The 24,998-nt window shown below is 42.5% G+C and overlaps 1 protein-coding gene across 1 annotated transcript; it reads right to left on the bottom strand.

Moving 5' to 3' along the window:
- Nucleotides 1–1,109: 1,109 nt before the first annotated feature.
- txnl4a (thioredoxin-like 4A) lies at nt 1,110–19,573 on the bottom strand. The gene is made up of 4 exons (XM_070888563.1): nt 19,432–19,573; nt 12,426–12,616; nt 11,586–11,689; nt 1,110–8,351 (listed from the first exon to the last, which is right to left on the bottom strand). Exons 2-4 carry the CDS (start codon nt 12,576–12,578, stop codon nt 8,180–8,182), a joined length of 429 nt encoding a protein of 142 aa, XP_070744664.1. The 5' UTR covers nt 12,579–12,616; nt 19,432–19,573; the 3' UTR covers nt 1,110–8,179.
- Between the last annotated feature and the right edge of the window lie 5,425 nt (nt 19,574–24,998).

Genomic DNA, 24,998 nt, shown 5'->3' with positions numbered 1-24,998 from the left:
CTCCCTCTAAGGTAAGGAGACCAAAACTGTACACAGTAGTTACTTAAACATAACCCCCAGTACACTGATGTCAAGTTTCTTCCTTGTTAAAGCAGGATTGAGAGATGCTCTGTGAAAAAAACTATCAAGCAGTATCTAATTGATTGCTGGAAATTATAGTACAGGTAGTGTGATTGAGTGGAATTATAAAATCAATGTAACTATTTGTACTGCACTTTTTTTTGACAGTGTCTGTCCAGCCACCACTCCACCCATACTGCACTTTTTTGCAGATATGCGACAAGCCCCACCTCTGTCAAGCTCCACCCCCCCTCCCGGCCCAAATCATTTCATGAACGTGGTGCCGAGAAGCAAGACCTGAGGCTCCGAATATTCCCCACTCCGGTCGGCCTGGGGCCAAGAGCGAGAGAGAGGCTGGGGGGAGAGAAAGAGAGGCTGGAGAGAGTGAGAGAGGCTGGGGGGAGGGAGAGAGAGAGAGGCTGGGGGGAAAGAGAGAGACATGGGTGGGGGAGAGAAAGAGACAGGGGGGGGCGGGGGGAGATGGATCACGTTCTTCCAACCCCCTACAAGGGACATCGTTGGAGTGGATGATATCCAGAAGTCTTGACACTGTCACTATTCACTTCATACCCAATAAACCTGCTAACAATCCGTACACAATGCCTGCCCCATCTTGGGGGGTGGGGAAGGATGCACTTGCGCTGGGGTAAGGCACTTCGGCTGGGGGAGGGATGTACATGGACTGGGGTAAGGCACTTCAGCTGGGGGAGGCTTGCACTTGGACTGGGGTAAGGCACTTCGACTGGGGAGGAATGTATTTGGACTTGGGTAAGACACTTCGGCTGGGGGACGCATGCACTTGCGCTGGGGTAAGGCACTTTGGATGGTCCTTGTTGTTTTCTGGGGAGCTCTGTCGCTTCAGGAAGTCAAAGTGGATTGAGTTACAATTTGCAAAGTCAGTGAGACCTTGGGATGGGCGGTTTCAGTTACACATTCCTGTGAAACTTCAGGGTGTGGCTTATCCTCCAAGGGGACCAATCATAGACAAAGAGTAGAGCATGGTGGCCTTTTTTGCAGTACAAATAAGCACGTCCTTATAAAATCCAACATAATTTGTATAAAGGATTTATGATTTACATGTACATATATATTCTGCATAAACCTTACTATATAAATAAACATTAAATAACTTTCATTATTGCATTGTTTTAAAGAAAACAAAAAGGCTGGGTAACTTCACACATACTCATTTTAACTGTTCAAGTCTCTGGTTGAAGTCCAGCTCAGCCTGGTGGAATTAAAGTCTCCTCTTTTTGCTGGCTGAGTGAAATCAATTTGAACCAAGATCACAACAGGTGTAGATGACAAAGACAGTAAAAAGCTGTCCATAATGTGACACTGAATTAGTAACTAACTTGTAGAGGTCACAAGGGAGGACTGGTGTGGAAATGTCATACTTATGCAGCAGGGTGCTCTTTTGCGTTTGGATTTAAGACATGTTGTTGATCTGACCTCAATACATTGTGAAAAAATGTTCTGTCCCCTAGCACCAACATCGCTCACCTTGATGAGCACAACCCCCTCCCTCCAAATATCTATTCACAACTTTGTAAAAGAAATGACTAAATCATATATTTAATACTAAGATTTTTCCTTATTTCTTTCAGCATTACAAGGCAAATTGTTGCACAACAGCAATGGTCATGTACCTTCTGCACTAAAAGTAGAAGGAATTATATTGAACTGCAAGAGTCTAATGCGCAAAACCTGCTGTGTTACAGAAGACAAAGACATCATATTTATGGGATAAAGTGGTATCCAAATTGACACATGGGTACTGTAGTAGCTATGGTGCATTTGTTCTGCTTTTTCATAGAAAAAAATATGCAATTTTTTAAATTAGATGTTAGAAATAATTCTATAAAACAATTTTCAGGAATAACTTACTTTGCTATTTTTCTAATAAACAATCATCTCTTTTGACATCACTTTCCTCTTCCCTAATTTTCTCCACTCCTCTCCTGAAAGCACCGATTCTTGTTTTAGTAGTTATATACTGTGTCTTTCATCATTCTCCATGTGTGAGCCCAGTAAAATTTGGTAGGCTATTCAAGCCTGATCCTGTGAATGCTAGTCATCCACACATACAATCAGAGCAAAGACCATGACGGATTTTGCCTTTCCTCATCTATGGGTGCTAAGGCTAAGTGTAGCATCTTAATTGCTACACTGGCAGAGATCATTGAACACAGCATAGCCAAAGAAGTGAACCTGGCATCTTCTGGTCTGTACAGCTTAGTATTACATTAAGTGATGCATTTGCCCACAATTTCAACAAGGAATCCTGAACAATCCAATCAAAAAAAAAATCAGGCTTGCGGAAACATTTTTGAATTTCAATTTATGTTGATTTGAAGCCCAAGGAAAATGGAAATTCTGCAACTTAGAAAAATGGTCAAACGTTCACCTATTATTTCAAGAATGCCAGGTTCTCACAGGGAACCAATTTCATGAAATATATATTGTTAAAGGTTCAACTAAATTAAGTGCATTGGTCTGCTCCTTTTAAAAGATTGGGAATGTGAAGATAGTCTTGTACATGTGAAATGCTTTTACTTCTGGCAAAGGGAGGCGGGAAAGAGAGCGAGAGATAAATGATGACAGACTATGGGAATTATTTAATTTACAGATTGAAACATAATTAGACAATTTATCATGAAGAGCTTAATATCAATCTTGTGCATATCCTTTGAGGAGGTCCACACGGTTTACATCCCAAATTAACAAGCCGACATCTCTTTCCACTTGAATCCCAATTTCAAACTAGATTTTAAAAAAATGCTACAGCTAGGAGTTACCATTCAGTCCCAAGATGGTACAGTATCAGGCGGTAATGCTTGAACCCTGAGATTTAATTGGGAAATGTATGATAAAGAGGCAGGCATTGACTCATAATTTCCCCTCCAGCTGTTTCCATCTTTAAACTCTTGTTCTAAGAAATAGGAGCAGTAGGCCATACGGCCCCTCGAGCCTGCTCCGACATTGAATATGATCATGGCTGATCCGATCATAGACTTGGGTCCACTTCCCTGCCCGCTTTCCATAACCTCTCATCGTTTAAGAAACTGCCTATTTCTGTCTTAAACTTATTTAATGTCCCAGCTTCCACAGCTCTGAGGCAGTGAATTCCAGAGATTTACAACACTCAGAAGAAATTTCTCATCTCAGTTTTAAATGGGCAGCCCCTTATTCTAAGATTACGCCCTCTAGTTCTAGTCTCCCCTATCAATGGAAACATCCTCTCTGCATCCATCTTGGCAAGCCCCCTCATAATCTTCTAAATTTCGATAAGATCACCTCTCATTCTTCTAAATTCCAATGAGTAGAGGCCCAACCTACTCAACCTTTCCTCATAAGTCAACCCCCTCATCTCCGGAATCAACCTAGTGAACCTTCTTGAACTGCCTCCAAGGCAAGTATATCCTTTCATAAATATGGAAACCAAAACTGGACACAGTATTCCAGGTGTGGCCTCACCAATACCCTGTACAACTGTAGCAAGGCTTCCTTGCTTTTATACTCCATCCCCTTTGCAATAAAGGCCAAAATTCCATTGGCTTTCCTGATCACTTGCTGTACCTGCATACTAACCTTTTGTGTTTCATGCATAAGGACCCCCAGGTCCCGCTGTACTGCAGCACTTTGCAATTGTTCTCCATTTAAATAACTTGCTCTTTGATATTTTCTGCCAAGGTGCATGACCTCACACTTTCCAACATTATACTCCATCTGCCAAATTTTTGCCCACTCACTTAGCCTGTCTTATGTCCTTTTGCAGATTTGTTGTGTCCTCCTCACACATTGCTTTTCCTCCCATCTTCCCCCAACCTTGCTCTCACAAAGCACTGTGGAACATTTTACTATGTTAAAGGTGCTATATAATTGCAAGTTGTTGGTGTTCTACACTATTTTAACCTTTGTCTCCTGGAAGCCTGGTGAATTGCTACACCTGCTGGTGTCACGACTGTGCACATTTCAGTTACTATAAGCTTGTTCTGTAGACTAGTGACACTATATGAAGGCCTCAGACAGCAGAAAATCTGAGAACTAATTATTACCTGAATTACAAAATGCTTCCACACAGTACCACAGATCTGAGTATTTGACAATTGAGTAACACTATCATACATCAGAAATATTATGCACTAGCATTGATTATTGCAAGACATTCCTGGAGATGTAGAATCTGTCTGGGTAGAGCTAAGGATCACCAAGGGGCAGAACACATTGGTGGTAGTTGGTTGTAGGCCACCAAATAGTAGTGGTAGTGTAGAGGATGGCATTAAACAGGAAATTAGAAATGTATGTAGCAAGGGTACTATACAGTAATCATAGGTAACTTTAATCCACATATAGACTAGGCAAACCAAATTAGTAATACTGTGCCAGATTCATTCCTGGAGTGTGTACGAGATGTTTTTTTTTAGACCAATATGTTGAGGAGCCTACAAAAGAACAGGCTATCCTAGATTGGGTATTGTGTAATGAGAAGGGGTTAATTTACAGTCTTGTTGTGCGGGGTCCTTTAGGGAAGAGTGACCATAACATGATTGAATTTTTTATTAAGATGGAAAGTGAAGTAGTCCAACCCGAAATTAGGGTCCTAAATCTAAACAAAGGAAACTATGAAGGAATGAGGAATGAATTGGCTATGATAGATTGGGAAGATTCATTAAAAGGCATGATTGTGGATGGCTAATATTTAAGGAATGAATGCATGAATTGCAACAATTATACATTCCTTTCTGGGGTAAAAACACAAAAGGAAAAGTGGCCTAACCATAGCTAACAAAATAAAATAAGGATAATATTAAATCCAAAAAGAGGAGTTATACAAAGTTGCCAGAAAAAGTAGCAAGCCTGAGGATTGGGAGCAGTTTAGAATTCAGCAAAAAAGGACCAAGAGATTAATTAAGAGGGGAAAAATATAGAGTATGAGGGTAAACTTGCAAGGAACATAAATACCGACTGCAAAAGTTTCAACAATTACGTAAAAAGAAAAAATGAGTGAAGACAAATGTAGGTCCTTTACAGACCGAAACAGGAGAATTTGTAATGGGGAACAAGGAAATGGCAGAACAATTAAATAAATACTTTGGTTCTGTCTTCATGGAAGAGGACACAAATAACGTCCCAGAAATGCTAGGGAACAAAGGGTCTAGTGAGCAAGAGGAATTAAAGGAAATGATTACTAGTAAGAAAATAGTGCTGGAGAAACTAATGGGACGGATAAATCCTCAGGGCCAGATGATCTGCATCCCAAAGTACTAAAAGAGGTAGCCATGGAAATAGTAGATGCATTGGTTGTCAGCTTCCAAAATTCTATAGATTATGGAACAGTTCCTGCAGATTGGACGGTGGCAAATGTAATCCCACTATTTAAAAAAGGAGGGAGAGAGAAAACAGGGAACTATAGACCGGTTAGCCTGACATCAGTAGTAAGGAAAATGCTGGAGTCTATTATAAAGGATGTGGTAACGACACACTTAGATATCAACGGGATTAAACAGTCAACATGGATTTATAAAGGAAAATCATGTTTGACAAACCTACTGGAGTTTTTAGAGGATGTAACTGATAGAATAGATAAGGGAGAACCAATGTAGTATATTTGGATTTTCAGAAGGCCTTTGATAAAGTCCCACATAAGAGGTTAGTGTGCAAAATTAAAGCACATAGGATTGGGAGTAATATACTGGCATGGATTAAAAATTGGTTAACTGACAGGAAACAGAAAGTAGGAATAAATGGGTCATTTCCAGGGTGGCAGGCAGTGACTAGTGGGGTGCCACAGGGATCAGTGCTTGGGCCCCAGCTATATATATAAAAAAATTATTTAGATGAGGGAACGAAATGTAATATTTCCAAGTTTGCTGACAACACAAAACTAGGTGGGATTGAGTTATGAGGAGGATGCAAAGACGCTGCATGGAGATTTACATAGGTTGAGTGAGTGGGCAAATACATGACATACAGTACAATGTGGATAAATGTGAAGTTATCCACTTTGGTAGGAAAAACAAAGACAAAGTATTATTTAAATGGTGATAGCTGGGAAATGTCAATGTACAAAGGGACCTGGATGTCCGTGTACACCAGTCATTGAAGGCAAACATGCAGTTGCAGCAAGCAGTTAGGAAGGCAAATGGTATGTTGGCCTTCATTGCGAGGATTTTAGTACAGGAGCAAGGATGTCTTACTACAGTTATACAGGGCCTTGGTGAGACTGCACCGTTGCAGTTTTGGACTCCTTACCCAAGAAAGGATATACTTGCCATAGAGGAAGTGCAGCGAAGGTTCACCAGACTGATTCCTGGGATGGCAGTACTGTCATATGAGGAGAGATTGGGTCGACTAGGCCTGCATTCACTAGAGTTTAGAAGAATGAGAGGGTATCTCATTGAAACGTATAAAATTCTGACTGAGTTGGATAGACTGGATGCGGGGAGGATGTTTCCCCTGGCTGGGAAGTCTAGAACAAGGGGTCTCAGGATACAGGGTAGGAAATTTAGGACCGGAGATGAGGAGAAATTTTTTCACTCAGAGGGTGGTGAACCTGTGGAATTCTCTACCACAGAAGGCTGTGGAGGCCAAGTCACTGAATATATTTAAGAGAGAGATAGATAGATTTCTAGAAACAAAAGGCATCAAGGGGTATGGGGAAAAAGCAGGAATATGGTGTTGAGATAGAGGATCAGCCATGATCATATTGAATAGGGTGAAGACTCGAGGGGCCAAATGGCCTACTACTGCTCCTATTTTTTGTGTTTCTATGTACAGTGCATTTTTAAATAAGAGTATTACAATTAGCAGTCTCACATTTGACTGCTAAATGATACTTTGGTCCAAGAGTCTCGAGAGTTATTGGTATTAATTCCATTTCCTATGAAGAAACAAAGAATATTTTTGTCTAGATAGACATGGAATTATTAACACTACAATATGATTAACACAAAGATTCATACAATTCACTTCAGAGGAAAATTCAATGCTATTACTTTCCAAGAGGTGTCCATGAGATTGGGCAAGATTACTTCATGGTGATGTATACAATAGATCTATGGAGTAAATGACACTAGATAATATTACTTTTATACCATTATGGCAGCTAAAAAAAAATTGTAAACAAGGAGTTGAAATTCACAAATGCAAGAAACAATGCACTTAATCAAGAAACATGACCATGTTTACAATATTTCAAAGACAATTATTTGATGAAATCTAAACAGTTGTTTGCCAAATTAATTGGACACAGTTCAAGCCAGTAGCTTATAGGAGGGGGAGGTTGTACGAGGATAAATCTAAACTATTTGCACGCCACACTGAGTACACAATGAATGTCAATATATTGTGATTGGTTTGTTACTATACATTTCATAAGAGTTTGAAGACAATAGACCTGGGCTCATATGCATAAAAGGCAATTAGGCACACAATTTTGGGAAGGAAACCAACATTAAATACTGAATGCTTGGCACATGCCCAAGAATAAAGTCTGTAAACATTGATACAATAGTGTTACCTGTCAACATTTAAAATAACTACATTTGATATTTTCTTCCCAATGCTGGCTGAAAATGTTGCCATTATTTAGTTGGTTCAAAAAGAAAACATAATACAGTACATAACTACTGCCAAGAATGGAGACTATGGCTTATGTCTTTCCAATTAGAACGTCAAGAGAAACTCATTCTAAACAGGTTCTGTTAGCGTAGGATCGGAACACCCAAGTCCAATCACATGCCTTTCTTCAATTTTTATTTGGATGCCAAGAAAGCATGAACTATAGCGATTCAAATATTCAAAGTATTGTACCAAAAATATAATGTTACCAGGTTCAGGACACAATTATGTAACACAAGAGTCCTATTTTAAAAAATGAATGAATAGTAAATAAATCAACAGTTTCTATTTAGGGCAACAGAAAATATGGTACAAAAAACACAACTTTCCATTCATATATAGTTGATAAATCTTGCAGTAGACAATATAAAATAGTGAGGGTATCCATTGCAAATGTCTAAACACAGTTGCAATCTGAAGGTGGGTACTCCATGTCAACGGTGATATTCCAGGATGATGCATATGGCAAATTGTTCAACTGAGCACACACGACATCTCAATATCTATATTTAGTAGAGTAGTCTTTCGGAGATACCACTAGACCCCTTCCCTTGCGGGCTCCTCTGTAAACTGTCTCAACAATGTCAATCATCTCTTGTTTGTCTTCCATAGGCCAATTAATTTTATTGTTGTTACCAGTGCCCAAATCAATCATGATGTGCTTGTTTCTGGAAAGAGCAAAAATGATGCGAGGAAAAATTAAAGCACACACAAGCTTCCTGCTGTTCAACATTTGACAGAAAAACAATATAATCTTTTGCAATTTATTTGAATTCTACAATTATTAAAAACTTACTATAAGAGCTCTGACAATCCATTAGTGAGTTTATCCATTGAGCAGTTGAGGTACACAGACCAAGACAATCCGGGTTTGAATCACAAACTGCGATCAGCCTGCTGATCTCAGCCCAACTGGTGTTCAAAGCATTATATTTGTAAAAACAACTAAGATTGTCCTCCAACGCTCACACGTGAGCAATGGTCACTTGGGTAACGTACTGAAGGGTGCCCAGTATTTGTGAAAAACCCCAACAAGTTAAAATCTTGGTGATGGCAGGGGCGGGGGGGGGGGGGGGGGGGGGTAAGAGTAAAACAAAAAATATAAACTTATTCAAACATCTTTTCACAGTAACTAATCTGTTCAAAAATTGGTAGCGGGGGTAATTTAGTTTAAGTTGTTCAACAAGTCAATGCTTAAATATACAGATTTAGCTCCAGTTTTAAAATTCAATCTATTGCTCATTAATAAAACTAGAGCAATCGAGGAGTGTACTGCATTGCACTTTAAGTAAAAAGTGCAATGCAGTAAGACAACACACACAACTTGACTAACTATAAACAACTAGCTTGGAACAGGATAGAACTATGAAATGAATGGAGAAAGAAATCCATATTTAGTTCACAGAATGTCCCTGAAGTGAACATGGTACCATGGCAGAGAATCAGACAAGTACATGCCACTATCATACAGTAAATTGGCCATATTTGCCATACAATTTAAGTACTGAACCAAGGCCATGAAGAGAATGAAAAGGAAAACCAGCGGACCAGTGATCGCAAACTGCTTCCACCTACTTAGTGGCTGGCTACAACTGAGAGTTATCTCAAGTCTGCCCTCTACTGGTATTAGTGCATGAAGACAAAAATAAAGTGAAAAATAATCAAAAATGTGTGTTCTGAAGTAGATCAGTACATACTGTGTATTCACCATACAAATTAGATACTAATGGATTTGGTGGTGGTGGCAGTGCTAGGAAACAGGACTTTACATCATGCGATGCTTATTTCTATTTATGCGGCTCAGTGTCAAATTTTTTAATCTCAAGACTCCTGTGAAGCGCCTTGGGACGTTTCACTATGTTAAAGGCGCTATATAAATACAAGTTGTTGTTGACGAGAATATAAGTCATGAGCAACCCTTATAAAAAGGGTTGCTCATGACTTACAATATTTTCTGCCTCAACTGACGTGCCCTTTTAAGGGTCACAATTTCCACTTGTCAGATGACTAATCTGGCAGAAATTCTCTAATTTATTTTGGTCTTGAAGAGCACATTCATAACACTTGAGTGGTGTGGCCCAGAAACCAAGTGCCGCAACAAACTTTTAAAAATGCTGCAATGTGGCTTTAGTACGCCACCTAGTAGCGAGAATTGGGTACTACAGCATATAATTTCAATGTTACTTGTCAAAAATAACTAGCTAAAAAGTAATTTTATTAATCGTCTTAAATTTAAAAAAAAGAAAAACCTCACAATAGGTGAGAAAATCTTGAGAATAAATTTATGGTTTGGACTGTCAGAAGAAACTTAAATGAGGCTACACTGACCAGATAATTCGTTAATGAAATCACTAATCAGTCTGCCTCAGTCAACACTGGTCCTGGACAGTAAACCACCCTCTTATATTTTTTGTCCCAGGGCAAGAACGTGACCTGCTCCCAGCCAACCTCCTTCACTATTCAAACCTGATTTGAATAGGGCAAGTAATTTATTATGGTACCACATCCTGTGACAAATCATAAAAGCATGTTCACCTTACACTGCAGTTTCCCTGTCAGCTTCTTCCCTCAATAGCACTTTAATCAGCATGGTCTAAAGTGCTAACATTCTGTTACGGTCACTTAACGGTAAAGGACATTTCCACCTTTTGCAACAATTGGTCTTACAGTGAACACCTGAATTGTTTACAATTAGTCCAAATAAAGTACTAATCTGAACTTGCCAACTGTAAGTGACCTACTGGTCTTACGGAATAAAGATGCTTTTTTCCCCTCTGGGATAATCCCCTGAATGGTGAGAAACTCTTCAAAGCTGCCACAAGGTTTCCTTTTAGGATTCAGCATTCAAATTGATGAACAGTGATCAAGATGGCCCTGAAGTTATCTAGCATCCATGCTGTCACGGACTAACATGAGTTAGCAATGCAGCAGTACAAGTTGTGCGTTGATATACTGGAGGAACATATTCAAAAGCAAATAACCACTACCGGAGGAAACATCAGCTGAGATGAAAGATCACGAATGTCTTACTGGGAACATGTCTGAAATCTAGCAACCAGTAAGCAGCTGGATCTGGAGAAAGTACGTGCGTTGAGTCTGTTAGATCAGCTGGTAGTGAAGTCAGCAAGCACCAAAGTCACTAGTCAGACTAATTGTAAACAATGCAGATGCCCACTGTAAGACCAATTGTTGCAAAAAGATGGAAACTTTCAGATCCCATGGAAATAGTGAAGGAAATGGAAATCTTACTGATGCAACAGGAGGTACACATTAGCCAGGACTTGCAACAGATCTTCAGTGCTGAGGAGAGCAAAGCTCCCCAGTACAAAGACTGAGTCATACCATAATTACCAATCTCAGATCAGTTCCTACAATGCTGATTTGCAGTTGGCTGCAATTTATTTATACTGTCTGACTATGAATCCAATTGTCAGGCCTGTCAAACTGATGAACATGAGCAGGAACAGCCATACTTTCAAAACATTTGAATAACCCTTGTGTAAATTTAGTGTCCAGGATGTGCAAAGTACGCCATGAGTACTTTTAAAATCTCAGCTTGACACTACACTGGAGTTAGATCACATGCAGTGGAAAGCTGAAGTGGTGGGAAAATGCTTTCTTGGGGGGGGGGGTTCCACATTCCTGTCTAAAATTTAGAAAATGCTATACACTGCTATACACCAAAGACAGATAGGGAGTTTCACTATTGATAATGTAGCATTAGATTTGCATATTAGCTTAATCAGAACATCATTTTTGATGCAGGCAAGACGACCATCCTTTGCATAATGCAGAACCTGGTTAGTCCCCATCTATTCAATTACTAATACAAAATCTTAAGGTTTTATAAGGGTTGTTATTTATTCTTGTTACATTAGTCCTAGAACTGCGATTATGCATACCTGAAGAAAAACATAACTGTGCATGGATCATATAACTCGTACATCTTGTTGAAGTCTGGTACCTCTGTGATATCCACAAGATAAATAACAGCAAAGTTTTTCACCTAAAAAAAGACCTTCGATTATTGATTTTAAATATGAATAAACTTTTATAATTGCATTGAGGAACTAAAAATTGGGCTACTTAAGAGGTCATGTAATGAAGTACTTTATACATGCCCTGTATAAACAACATGTATAAATGATGGTAGATCAGAACATACTAAAAGAGACCCATGTCTTTATACACACACTTATTTTACATTATTTAATCGTTATTTAAATTTTGCATGTTATCTTTGAAAGTCATGCAATATTGCAATTGCAAATGATAGCTTGATACTGGTTTTAAGAAAACTAGTCCTCAATGAGAGTACACAGTGGTGGCATAAGAATTGAAGCACTAATGCTGAGGGTCACTCCATTCAGTGCCTGATATGAACTAGTACAAGTGGAAAACACTAAGTCGAGACTCCAACATTTTCCTGATGCAATGACAGAAAAATGAGAGTTGTAAGATACTACTGAAGGTGCACAACCCTTTGGGTGGTCAAAGAGGAGCACTGATTGAGGTCTGGATGTAGGCGGCTTGGCTTCCCTCTCAGTGAATACAGGCAAAGTGAAGTGTTGGATAAATTACTTATCTTGAAAAAAAACTGATTAAAAAAAATATAGTACAGGGTACTACCAAACTGTGCTCTTGACAAAGAACCTATGGATTGAACGATTTACATATTTATGACTATAACTGAATAACTTTATTAAACCTTGCTATATTCTTTGATATTTTCTATGGCTTACCTTTTCAGCAATACTGTACAACACCTCATCCATCTTCATACAAGTTGGATCCCAGTCGTGACCAAAGCGAATGACGACAACACGATCCTCCTCCGACAGAATGGCCTGGTCCACTTGCCAGCCATTGTGGAGATGTGGTAACATGTACGACATCCTGACAGAGTTGTATAACTTCTAATACAAAAACAAGGCTGAAAAAAAAGACTTGCATTTATATAGCGCCTTACACGACCACTGGATGTCTCAAAGCGCTTTACAGCCAATGAAGTACTTTTGAAATTTAGTCACTATTGTAATAAGAACATAAGAAATAGGAGCAGGAGTAGGCCATACAGCCCGCTCCGCCATTTAATACAATCATGGCTGATCCGATCATGGACTCGGGTCCACTTCCCTGCTCGCTCTCCATAACCCCTTATCAGTTAAGAAACTGACTATCTCCGTCTTAAATTTATTCAATGACCCAGCTTCCACAGCTCTCTGAGGCAGTGAATTCCATAGATTTAGAACCCTCAGAGAAGAAATTCCTCCCGATCTTAGTTTTAAAAAGGTGGCCCCTTATTTGAAGATTATGCCCCCTAGTTCTAGTCTTCCCCCATCAGTGGAAACATCCTCTCTGCATCCACCTTGTCAAGCCCCCTCATAATCTTATACGTTTCGATAAGATCATCGCTCATTCTTCTGAATGCCAACGAGTAGAGGTCCAACCTACTCAACCTTTCCTCATCTTTGGAATCAACCTAATGAACCTTCTCTGAACTGCCTCCAAAGCAAGTATATCCTTCCTTAAATATGGAAACCAAAACTGCACACAGTATTCTAGGTGTGGCCTCACCAATACCCTGTATAATTGGAGCAAGACTTCCCTGCTTTTATATTCCATCCCCTTTGCAATAAAGGCCAAGATTCCATTGGTCTTCCTGATCTGCATAGTAACCTTTTGTGTTCCATGCACCAGGGCCCCCAGGTCCCGCTGTACTGCGGCACTTTGCAATTTTTCTCCATTTAAATAATAACTTGCTCTTCGATTTTTTTTTCCAAAGCGTATAACCTCACACTTTACAACATTATACTCCACCTGCCAAATTTTTGCCCACTCACTTAGCCTGTCGAGGTCCTTTTGCAGGTTTTTTGTATCCTCACACATTGCTTTTCCTCCCATCTTTGTATCGTCAGCAAACTTGGCTACGTTACACTCGGTCTCTTCATCCAAGTCATTAATATAGATTGTAAATAGTTGGGGTCCCAGCACTGACCCCTGCGGCACCCCACTAGTTACTGATTGCCAAACCGAGAATGAACCATTTATCCCAACTCTGTTTTCTGTTAGTTAGCCAATCCTCTATGCTAATATATTACCCCCAACCAAGTGAACTTTTATCTTGTGCAGTAACCTTTTATGTGGCACCTTGTCAAATGCCTTCTGGAAGTCCAAATACACCACATCCACTGGTTCCCCTTTTTCCACCCTGTTTGTTACATCCTCAAGAATTCCAGCAAATTTGTCAAACATGACTTCCCCTTCATAAATCCATGCTGACTCTGCCTGACTGAATTATACTTTTCTAATTGTCCTGCTACTACTTCTTTAATAATGGACTCCAACATTTTCCCAACCACAGATGTTAGGCTAACTGGTCTATAGTTTCCTACTTTTTGCCTCCTCCTTTTTTTTTTAAATAGGGGTGTTACATTTGCAGTTTTCCAATCTGCTGGGACCTCCCCAGAATCCAGGGAATTTTGGTAAAATACAACCAATGCATCCACTATCCCTGCCGCTACTTCTCTTAAGACCCTAGGATGCAAGCCATCAGGTCCAGGGGATTTATCTGTCTTTAGTCCCATTATCTTACTGAGTATCACCTCCTTAGTGATTGTGATAAGTTCCTCCCCCCCCCCCCCCCGCCATAGCCCCTTGACTATCCACTGTTGGGATATTTTTAATTTCCTCTACCGTAAAGACTGATACAAAATATTTGTTCAGAGTTTCTGCTATCACCATGCTCCCAGTCACTAATTCCCCGGTTTCGTCCTCTAGGGGACCAACATTTACTTTAGCCACTCTTCCTTTTTATATACACCTGTAGAAACTCTTGCTATCTGTTTTTATATACACCTGTAGAAACTCTTGCTATCTGTTTTTATATCTTATGCTAGTTTACTTTCATAGTCTAGCTTCCCTTTCTTAATCATTTTTTGTGTCATTCTTTGCTGGCTTTTAAAAGCTTCCCAATCTTCTGTCCTCCCACTAGTTTTGGCCACTTTGTATGCCCTTGTTTTTAATTGAATACCATCCTTTATTTCTTTTGTTAGCCACAGATGGCTATCTTTTCTTTTACACCCTTTCCTCCTCATTGGAATATATTTTTCTTAAGAGTTATGAAATATCTCCTTAAATATACACCACTGTTCATCAACCGTCCTACACTTTAATCTCTTTTCCCAGTCCACTTTAGCCAACTCTGCCCTCATACCTTTGTAGTCTCCTTTATTTAAAGCTTAGTACGCTGGTTTGAGATCCAATTTTCTCACCCTATATCTGAATTTGAAATTCAACCATGCTATGATCACTCATTCCAAGGGGATCCTTTACTAGGAAATTGTTTATTAATCCTGTTTCATTACACAGTACCAGATCCGTTACATACTGCTCACGGAACCTATGCCTTATGCACTCTATGAACTCTTCCTCAAGGCTACCCTGACCAATTTGATTTGTCCAATCAATAAGGAGGTTAAAATCACCCATGATTATTGCTGTTCCCTTTTTACAAGCCCCCACTATTTCTTGGTTTATACTCCGATCAACAGAGTTGCTACTGTTAGGGGGCCTATAGACTACGCCGACCAGTGACTTTTTCCCCTTATTATTCCTTATCTCCACCCAAATTGTTTCAACATCCTGATCATTTGAGCCAATATCATTTCTCACTATTGCAGTGATTCCATCCTTTATTAACAGAGCTACCCACCTCTTTTTCCTTTCTGTCTGTCCTTCCGAATTGTCAAGTACCCCTGAATGTTTAGTTCCCAGTCTTGGTCACCTTGCAACCATGCCTGCTATGGCTACCAAATCATAACCATTTGTAATGTAGGAAACGCGGCAGCCAACTTGCATACAGCAAACTCCCACAAACAGCAATGTGATAATGACCAGATAATCTGATTTTTGTTATGTTGATTGAGGGATAAATATTGGCCAGGACATCGGCAATAATCCCCCTGCTCTTCGAAATAATGGCCGTGGGATCTTTTACGTTCATCTGAGAGGGCAGATGGAGCTTCGGTTTAACGTCTTATCTGAAAGACGGCACTTCCAACAGTGCAGCGCTGCCTCAGCACTGGGTCAGTATATCTTCCTATTATTACTACAAACAAATAAAAGGAAGGAGTACAATTACTTTTGAACTAGAAAGAAAAAAAAAGTGCACCATAAAAAGGCTTTCTGCTGATAAGAGCCATGAGTGGGGCTAGACACGGGCGGACCGATGTAAATAAATAGTAGCAGTAGTATTTAAAAGCATTTAAAAAGAGCAGAATCACAGCTGCTATTGTTGGTAGCTAAGTAATTAACACTTCAATTCTACCAATTGAAAATATTGCATAGAAATTCTCCCTCTCATTTGCCTCACTTATTGCTCTATTCTAATTAGTCAATTTGGTTAAAATTATACCGCAGCCATTTTTAAACAAAACTTCATTCACTGGCTCCCTTATGACATTTTTAAACTTTCTGCCTCCTGCATGAACAAAGATGCCCATGTGCAAGGTCTATGCATTCCCTATGCAGTTACTTTTCACTTTTTCCTCATACTTCATTTCAACCTTTGTCACAGAGGTCTGAAGCTGAACCCAAACTGAGCATTGACAAGGTTACTGGTGAGTAAGTGTTGCTTGATAGCACTTTTGATGACTCTTTCCATCACTCTGCTGATGATTGATCCTGCCCTTTGTGGTCAAGACATATAGGAAATTTTCCACATTGTCAGACAGATGTCAGTATTGTAGCTGTACTGGAACAACTTAGCTAGGGCTACCCACTGAGTGCTGCCGGCTGACAGTGAAGTATAAATTGTTGTTCGAAATCTCAGATCAACATAAGCCACTGTTCCAGCTCAGATGTATAAGCTTTGCTGGAATATCCACTGCACCTTTGAATTCAAAACGTGCATACGAGCAGTTTCAGTGACAGGCAAACAGGGCAGATAGAGTGGAGCCGGTGGAAACTCTTCAAAAAAAACAAAACAAAAAACTATTACTCTGAAATGTTTATTACTATTGTCAACCTGATGTAAATTACATGGAGGAGAATGGTCAGTGCAAGAGAGAAGTAACCATGGATGCAAAATTGGTTAAGTGACTGGAAACAAAGTAGTGGTGAATGGTTGTTTTTCAGACTGGAGGAAGGTACACATTGGTGTTCCCCAGGAGTCAGTGTTAGGACCACTGCTTTTCTTGATATATATATTAATGATTTGAACTTGGGTGTACAGGGCACAATTTCAAAATTTGCAGATGACACAAAACTTGGAAGTATAGTAAACAGTGAGGAGGATAGTGAGACTCCAAGAAGACATAGACAGGCTGGTGGAATGGGCGGACACGTGGTAGATGAAATTTTATGCAGAAAAGTGCAAAGTGATACAATTTGGTAGGAAGAACAAGGCGAGGCAATATAAACAAAACAGTACAATTCTAAATGGGGTGCAGGGAGAGAGAGACCGGGGGGGGGGGGGGGGGCGGAATGTGCATAAATCGGCAGGGCAGATTGAGAATGTGGTTAACAAAGCATAAAGGATCCTGGGCTTCATAGAGGCATAGGGCACAAAAGTAAGGAAGTTATGATGAACCTTTATAAAACACTGGTTTGGCCTAAACTGGAGTATTGTGTCGAATTCTGGGCACCGCACTATAGGAAGGATGTGAAGGTCTTTGAGAGGGTGCAGAAAATACTTACAAGAGTGGTTCCAGGGATAAGGGACTTCAGTTACATGAATAGGCTGGTGAAGCTGGCGTTGTTCTCCTTAAGCAGAGAAGAGTTGAGAGGTGATTTGATAGAGGTGTTCAAAATTATGAGGCGTCTCGACAGAGTAGAGGTGGGAGGATCGAGAACCAGAGGTCACAGATTTAGGGTGATTGGCAGAAGAACCAAAAGGTGAAAGGGAAATCATGCTTGACAAATCTTCTGGAATTTTTTGAGGATGTTTCCAGTAGAGTGGACAAGGGAGAACCAGTTGATGTGGTATATTTGGACTTTCAGAAGGCTTTCGACAAGGTCCGACACAAGAGATTAATGTGCAAAGTTAAAGCACATGGGATTGGGGGTAGTGTGCTGACATGGATTGAGAACTGGTTGTCAGACAGGAAGCAAAGAGTAGGAGTAAATGGGGACTTTTCAGAATGGCAAGCAGTGACTAGTGGGGTACCGCAAGGTTCTGTGCTGGGGCCCCAGCTGTTTACACTGTACATTAATGATTTAGACGAGGGGATTAAATGTAGTATCTCCAAATTTGCGGATGACACTAAGTTGGGTGGCAGTGTGAGCTGCGAGGAGGATGCTATGAGGCTGCAGAGTGACTTGGATAGGTTAGGTGAGTGGGCAAATGCATGGCAGATGAAGTATAATGTGGATAAATGTGAGGTTATCCACTTTGGTGGTAAAAACAGAGAGACAGACTATTATCTGAATGGTGACAGATTAGGAAAAGGGGAGGTGCAAAGAGACCTGGGTGTCATGGTACATCAGTCATTGAAGGTTGGCATGCAGGTACAGCAGGCGGTTAAGAAAGCAAATGGCATGTTGGCCTTCATAGCGAGGGGATTTGAGTCCAGGGGCAGGGAGGTGTTGCTACAATTGTACAGGGCCTTGGTGAGGCCACACCTGGAGTATTGTGTACAGTTTTGGTCTCCTAACCTGAGGAAGGACATTCTTGCTATTGAGGGAGTGCAGCGAAGGTTCACCAGACTGATTCCCGGGATGGTGGGACTGACCTATCAAGAAAGACTAGATCAACTGGGCTTGTATTCATTGGAGTTCAGAAGAATGAGAGGGGATCTCATAGAAACGTTTAAAATTCTGATGGGTTTAGACAGGTTAGATGCAGGAAGAATGTTCCCAATGTTGGGGAAGTCCAGAACCAGGGGACACAGTCTAAGGATAAGGGGGAAGCCATTTAGGATCGAGATGAGGAGGAATTTCTTCACCCAGAGAGTGGTGAACCTGTGGAATTCTCTACCACAGAAAGTTGTTGAGGCCAATTCACTAAATATATTCAAAAAGGAGTTAGATGAAGTCCTTACTACTGGGGGGATCAAGGGGTATGGTGAGAAAGCAGGAATGGGGTACTGAAGTTGCATGTTCAGCCATGAACTCATTGAATGGCGGTGCAGGCTAGAAGGGCCAAATGGCCTACTCCTGCACCTATTTTCTATGTTTCTATGACATGAGGAAAAACTTTTTTTTTTGAATGCAGCGAGCGGTTAGGATCTGGAATGCGCTGCCTGAAAGGGTGGTGGGGGCAGATTCAATTGTGGCTTTCAAAAGGGAGTTGGTTAAGCGCCAGAAGGAAAAATAAATTGTGGGGCTACGGGGAAAGGAGGGGGGAGTGGGACTAGCTGAGGTGCTGTCGCAGAGCTGGCACGGGCTCGATGGGTCGAACGGCCTCCTTCTGCGCTGTAACTATTCCCCGGACCGTGCTGTAAATGCCGAACACGTATCACAATAAAAAGGATGTAAAGAGAAAATGCTGGAAATGATCAGCAGGGCAGGCAGCATCTGGGTAAAGTTAGTTCTTTAACCCGCAGTCCCAGTTTATCCCCCTGTCTGTTCCAGGGCCCGGCCAATGAGGGAAGGGTGGGCGGGTGGGGGATTAAACCATTCACAACATGGCCGCAGGGGCCCGAGTTCACAAAATCACAAATACAAATAAATAACCGCCAAGCGAGCGCCCGCGCGCTGTTCCCCTGGAGATGAACGGCCGGAGCCGCCTGGCATGGCGCCACTCACCTCCCTCTTCACCCACACCGGCTGTCGGACGCGGGCCCGCCTCCCGCTCCTCCAGCTGGCGAGAGTCGCAAGGTGTTGCTTGCTGAGATCCCTCTGTAACGACGCGCTGCGATTTATTTTTCTCTCGGTCGGTCCCGGTTACTAAAATGGCGGGCGGGTGGCCGGGCGCATGCGCGGTTTCGGTAGGGCACTATCGCGATGTCTGTGCCAGTGAGGGACTTGTATTTGTGCAGCACCTTTCCCCACTTCAGCACACCACAAAGAAAGCCCTTTTGTAGTACGTCTGAAGTGTAGTCATTGTTGTAATGTAGGAAACGCGGCAGCCAATCTGCTTTTTAATAATCTTAGTTGAGGGATAAATATTGGCCAGCATCCTGCTCTTCTCCAAAATAGTGCCATGGGATCGTTTATGTCCACCTGCGAGAGCAGACGGGGCCTCGGTTTAATGTCTCATCCGAAAGATGGGACTTCTGACCCTGCAGCACTCCCTCAGCACTGCACTGTCAGCTAGATTTTGTGTGCAAGTCTCTGGAGTGGGACTTGAACCCAAAATCTTCTGACTTAGAAGTGAGAGTGCTACCAGCTGAACCAGGGCTGACAATCTAGAGGTTTTGGAAACAGCGAGAAAGTTCTGGATATGGAGTCAGGTGAACTACGGACAATGCAAATAAATCGATTGAGAATATTTAAAAAGGAAAAGCATAACTGTGACACCAAAGAACCCCCTATATTTTTTTTCATTACAACTGCAACACAACTTGAGCCTCTCTGCCTCTCGGGAATGCCAATCCCACCATCTCATAAATCAAGAGACAAACTCTTAGAACTCATGAGATTTCATATTGAAATAAGAATGCAAGAAATAGGAGCAGGAGTAAGCCACATGGCCATTTGTGCCAGTTCCACCATTCAATAAGATCATGACTTATCTTCGACCGTACCTCTACTTTCCCGCCCGATCTCCATGTCCCTTGATTCTCCTAGAGTCCAAAAATCTAATCTCAGCCTTGAATATACGCAACAATTCAGCATTCACAGCCCTTTGGGGTAGAAAATTACAGAGATTCACAACCCTCTGAGTAAAGACATTCCTCCTCATCTCAATCTTAAATGGCCGACTCCTTATCCTGAGACTATGCCCTCTAGTTCTGGACTATCCAGTTAGAGAAAATAACCTCTCAGAATCTACCCTATCAATCCCCCTCTCAATCTTATATGTTTGTATGAGATCACCTCTTGTTACTCTAAACTCCAGAGAATTAAGGCCCAATCTAAACTCCAGAGAATTAAGACACACTCGATCAGCTCCGCTGGGCACGCCACATAGTTTGCATGCCAGACACGAGACTCCCAAAGCAAGTGCTCTGTGCGGAGCTCCTTCACGACAAACGAGCCAAAGGTGGGCAGCGGAAACGTTACAAGGACACCCTCAAAGCCTCCCTGATAAAGTGTGACATCCCCACTGACACCTGGGAGTCCCTGGCCAAAGACTGCCCTAAGTGGAGAAAGTGTATTCGGGAGGGTGCTGAGCACTTTGAGTCTCAACACTTAGAGCGTGCAGAAATCAAGCGCAGACAGCGGAAAGAGTGTGCGGCAAACCAGTCCCACCCACCCCTTCCCTCAATGACTATCTGTCCCACCTGTGACAGAGTCTGTGGCTCTCGTATTGGACTGTTCAGCCACCAAAGAACTCACTTCAGGAGTGGAAGCAAGTCTTTCTCGATTCCGAGGGACTGCCTATAATGATGATGAATCTACTCAATCTCTCCTCATAGGACAACTCTCTCATCCATGGAATCAATCTGGTGTATCTCCGTTGCACCGCCTCTAAGACAGATAAGGAGACCAAAACTGTATAATACTCCAGTTATGGTCTCACCAAAGCCCTGTACAATTGTAGGAAGACGTCCATACTCTTGTACGCCAACCCCCTTGCAATAAAGACCAACATATCATTTGTCTTCTTAATTGCTTGCTGTACCTGCATGTTAACTCTGTGTTTCCTGTAAAAGGACACCTAAATATGGATACCAAAACTATATTCCATTGAGAAAGAAAGACTCGACAAGAAGGATGAACTATCCATGGCTAACGAAGGAAGTTAAGGATGGTATCAAATTGAAAGAAAAGGCATGTAATGCTGTGAAGATTATTGGGAGGCTAGATGATTGGGAACATTTTAGAAACCAATAAAGAATGACTAAAAAAAATAAACAGGGAGAAAATAGATTATGAGAGTAAACTTGCAAGAAATATAAAAAAAGACGGTGGGAGCTACAAGTATATTAATATGTCCTGACTATACAGTATAAATGCACACGAGACCCATACTTGAGAGAAGGCCACTCTGTGACCAGTTATCTTTATTAGCCAGCACTGAAGTGATGAAGGTGGGTGGAGCTTCCCCATTCATACCTGAAAGTCCAGGTTAGGAGTGTCTCCCACAAGTTCACCACCTAGTAGTCAATGTTGTCACGGTGTACAACTTAGATCAGTTTATACATGGGTTACAATGACAGTTAAATACATGACATCACCTCCCCCAAAGTCTTATTGGGATCGCAAGTTAAGTCTCTCTGGTGATTTACGCTCCCTTGTAGAGCGCCTGAGTTGGGGCTCCGGTTGTTAGGCGCTGGCCTGAGCGTCTGCTGTTTGCGGTGCCTCAGGCCTGTCCGGACTGCCCACAGTAACTGGGCTCTCCTCCGCTTGGTTCCGGTGTTCGGTCACCTGTGGAAGAGTGAACTCTACATCGTGTTCTTCCTCTGCTTCTTCTATGGGGTTGCTGAACCTCCTTTTTGTTTGATCCACGTGTTTGCTGCAGATTTGTCCATTGGCAAGTTTAACTACCAGAATCCTATTCTCCCCTTTGGCAATCACAGTGCCTGCGAGCCATTTAGGCCCTGCAGCGTAGTTGAGGACAAAGACAGGGTCATTGACATCAATACATCGCGCCCTCACATTCCCGTCATGGTAGTCACATTGTGACTGGCGCCTGCTCTCAACAATTTCTTTCATGGTGGGGTGTATAAGGGATAACCTGGTTTTGAGCTTCCTTTTCATTAGCAGCTCTGCGGGTGGGATCCCCATGAGCGAGTGTGGTCGGGATCTATTGGCCAACAGGAGGCGTGATAAGCGGCTTTGTAGGGAACCCCCTTGGATTCTGAGCATCCCCTATTTGATTATCTGCACTGCTCGTTCCGCCTGGCCGTTTGAGACAGGCTTGAACGGTGCCGTTCTGATATGGTTGGTACCATTTCCTGCCATGAAGTCCTGGAATTCAATGCTTGTAAAGCAGGGGTCATTGTCGCTGACCAAGACATCTGGTAGACCATGGGCAGCGAACATTGCCTGTAGACTTTCTACCATGGCAGAGGATGTGCTTGAATTGAGAATGTCACACTCGATCCATTTGGAGTAGGCGTTCACTACAACCAAAAACATTTTTCTCATGAAAGGAGCTGCGTAGTCCACATGGATGCGTGACCATGGCTTGGCGGGCCAGGGGCTAAGGGGGGCTTCCCTGGGCGCATTGCCCAGCTGGGCACACATGTTGCACCTGCGAACACAAAGTTCCAGGTCTGCATCTATCCCTGGCCACCAAACGTGTGACCTGGCAATTGCCTTCATCATGACAATGCCCGGGTGCTCATTGTGGAGTTCTCTGATGAACACTTCTCTGCCCATCTGGGGCATGACTACTCGGTTTCCCCATAATAGGCAATCGGCCTGAATCGAGAGTTCTTCCTTGTGCCTGTGAAATGGTTTGAATTCCTCAGGGCATGCCCCGTATGTGGCTGCCCAGTCCCCATTCAGGACACATTTCTTAACTAAAGACAGTAGCGGGTCTCTATTTGTCCAGACTTTAATCTGCCGGGCTGTCACGGGTGAGCCTTCGCTTTCGAAAGCTTCAACAGCCATGACCATCTCAGCAGCATGCTCAGTTTTCCCCTCGGTGGTGGCTAGTGGGAGCCTGCTGAGTGCATCGGCGCAGTTTTCAGTGCCCGCTCTGTGCCAAATTGTATAGTCATAGGTGGCTAACGTGAGTGCCCACCTCTGTATGCGGGCCGATGCATTTGCATTTATGGCTTTGTTGTCGGCCAAAAGGGGCGTTAGGGGTTTGTGATCTGTCTCTAGCTTAAATTTCCTGCCAAACAGGTACTGGTGCATTTTTATTTACAGCATATACACATGCAAGCACTTCCTTTTCTACCATCCCGTAGCCCCGTTCTGCCTGGGACAGACTTCTGGAGGCATAAGCAACCGGCTGTAACTGACCCTTGGCATTAACATGCTGCAACACACACCCGACACCATAGGACGACGCATCGCAGGTTAACACAAGTTTCTTACATGGGTCATATAGCGTTAACAGATTGTTGGAGCATAACAAATTGCGTGCTCTGTCAAAAGCCCTTTCCTGGCTGTCCCCCCAGACCCATTCACGACCTTTGTGTAGGAGCACGTGTAGCGGCTCTAACAGCGTGCTCAATTTTGGAAGAAAGTTACCAAAATAGTTCAGGAGCCCCAGGAACGAACGCAGCTCCGTCGTGTTACGGGGTCTGGGTGCTCTCTGGATCGCTTCTGTTTTGGATGCAGTAGGGCTGATCCCGTCTGCTGCTACCCTCATCCCCAGGAATTCTACCTCTGGAGCTAGGAAGACGCACTTCGCCTTTTTCAGTCGCAAACCTACCCGGTCCAGTCTGCGTAGCACCTCCTCCAGATTGCGGAGGTGTTCTTCAGTATCACAACCCGTGATGAGGATGTCGTCTTGAAAAACCACCGTCCCTGGAATCGACTTGAGGAGGCTTTCCATATTTTGTTGAAAGATTGCGGTGGCCGAGCGAATCCCAAATGGACACTGTTATACTCAAACTACCCCTTGTGTGTCGTGATGGTGGTCAGCTTCTTCGACTCACTCGCCAGCTCCTGGGTCATGAAAGCTGAGGTCAGGTCCAATTTTGAAAAAAGTTTGCCACCGGATAGCGTCGCAAAGAGGTCCTCCGCTCTCGGTAACGGGTACTGGTCTTGGAGTGACACCCGATTGATGGTGGCCTTGTAATCACCACATATCCTGACCGACCCATCCGCCTTGAGCACCGGCACAATTGGGCTCGCCCAGTCACTGAATTTGACTGGCGAGATGATGCCTTCCCTCAGCAGGTAGTCCAATTCGCCTTCTATCTTTTCCCGCATCACGTACAGCACCGCTCTGGCCTTGTGGTGTACTGGCCTGGCGTCCTGGTTTATGTGAATCACTACCTTGGTCCCCATGAAAGTGCCAATGCCGGGTTAAAATAGTGAGTCAAATTTGTCCAGGTCCTGTGAGCATGATATTCGCTCCACAGAAGAAATTGCATTGACATTGCCCCATTTCCAGTTCATGACAGCCAGCCAACTCCTCCCCAGCAGTGCGGGACCATCCCCCAGGACAATCCAGAGTGGCAACCTGTTCTCCGAATCTTTGTGGGTCATGACTACCGTGGCGCTGCCATATCACCGGAATGATCTCCTTTGTATATGTCCGTAGCTGTGTGTCAATTGGCAATAATTTTGGCCTCCTGGCCTTG

The sequence above is a fragment of the Pristiophorus japonicus genome, chromosome 1, assembly GCF_044704955.1.
Source record: "Pristiophorus japonicus isolate sPriJap1 chromosome 1, sPriJap1.hap1, whole genome shotgun sequence".
NCBI lineage: Eukaryota > Metazoa > Chordata > Chondrichthyes > Pristiophoridae > Pristiophorus > Pristiophorus japonicus.
The sequence above is the reverse complement of the archived record's forward strand: the minus strand, read 5'-3'. Positions and strand labels throughout refer to the sequence as shown.

What these genes read in the sequence shown, in the direction of transcription:
- txnl4a (XM_070888563.1), bottom strand. Translation starts at nt 12,578, where the DNA reads ATGTCGTACATGTTACCACATCTCCACAATGGCTGGCAAGTGGACCAG. An exon ending in TGTACAGTATTGCTGAAAAG is followed by an intron (nt 11,690 to 12,425) that starts GTAAGCCATAGA and finishes GTCTTTTTTTAG; the next exon opens with GTGAAAAACTTTGCTGTTAT. An exon ending in ACAGTTATGTTTTTCTTCAG is followed by an intron (nt 8,352 to 11,585) that starts GTATGCATAATC and finishes TGCTCTTTCCAG; the next exon opens with AAACAAGCACATCATGATTG.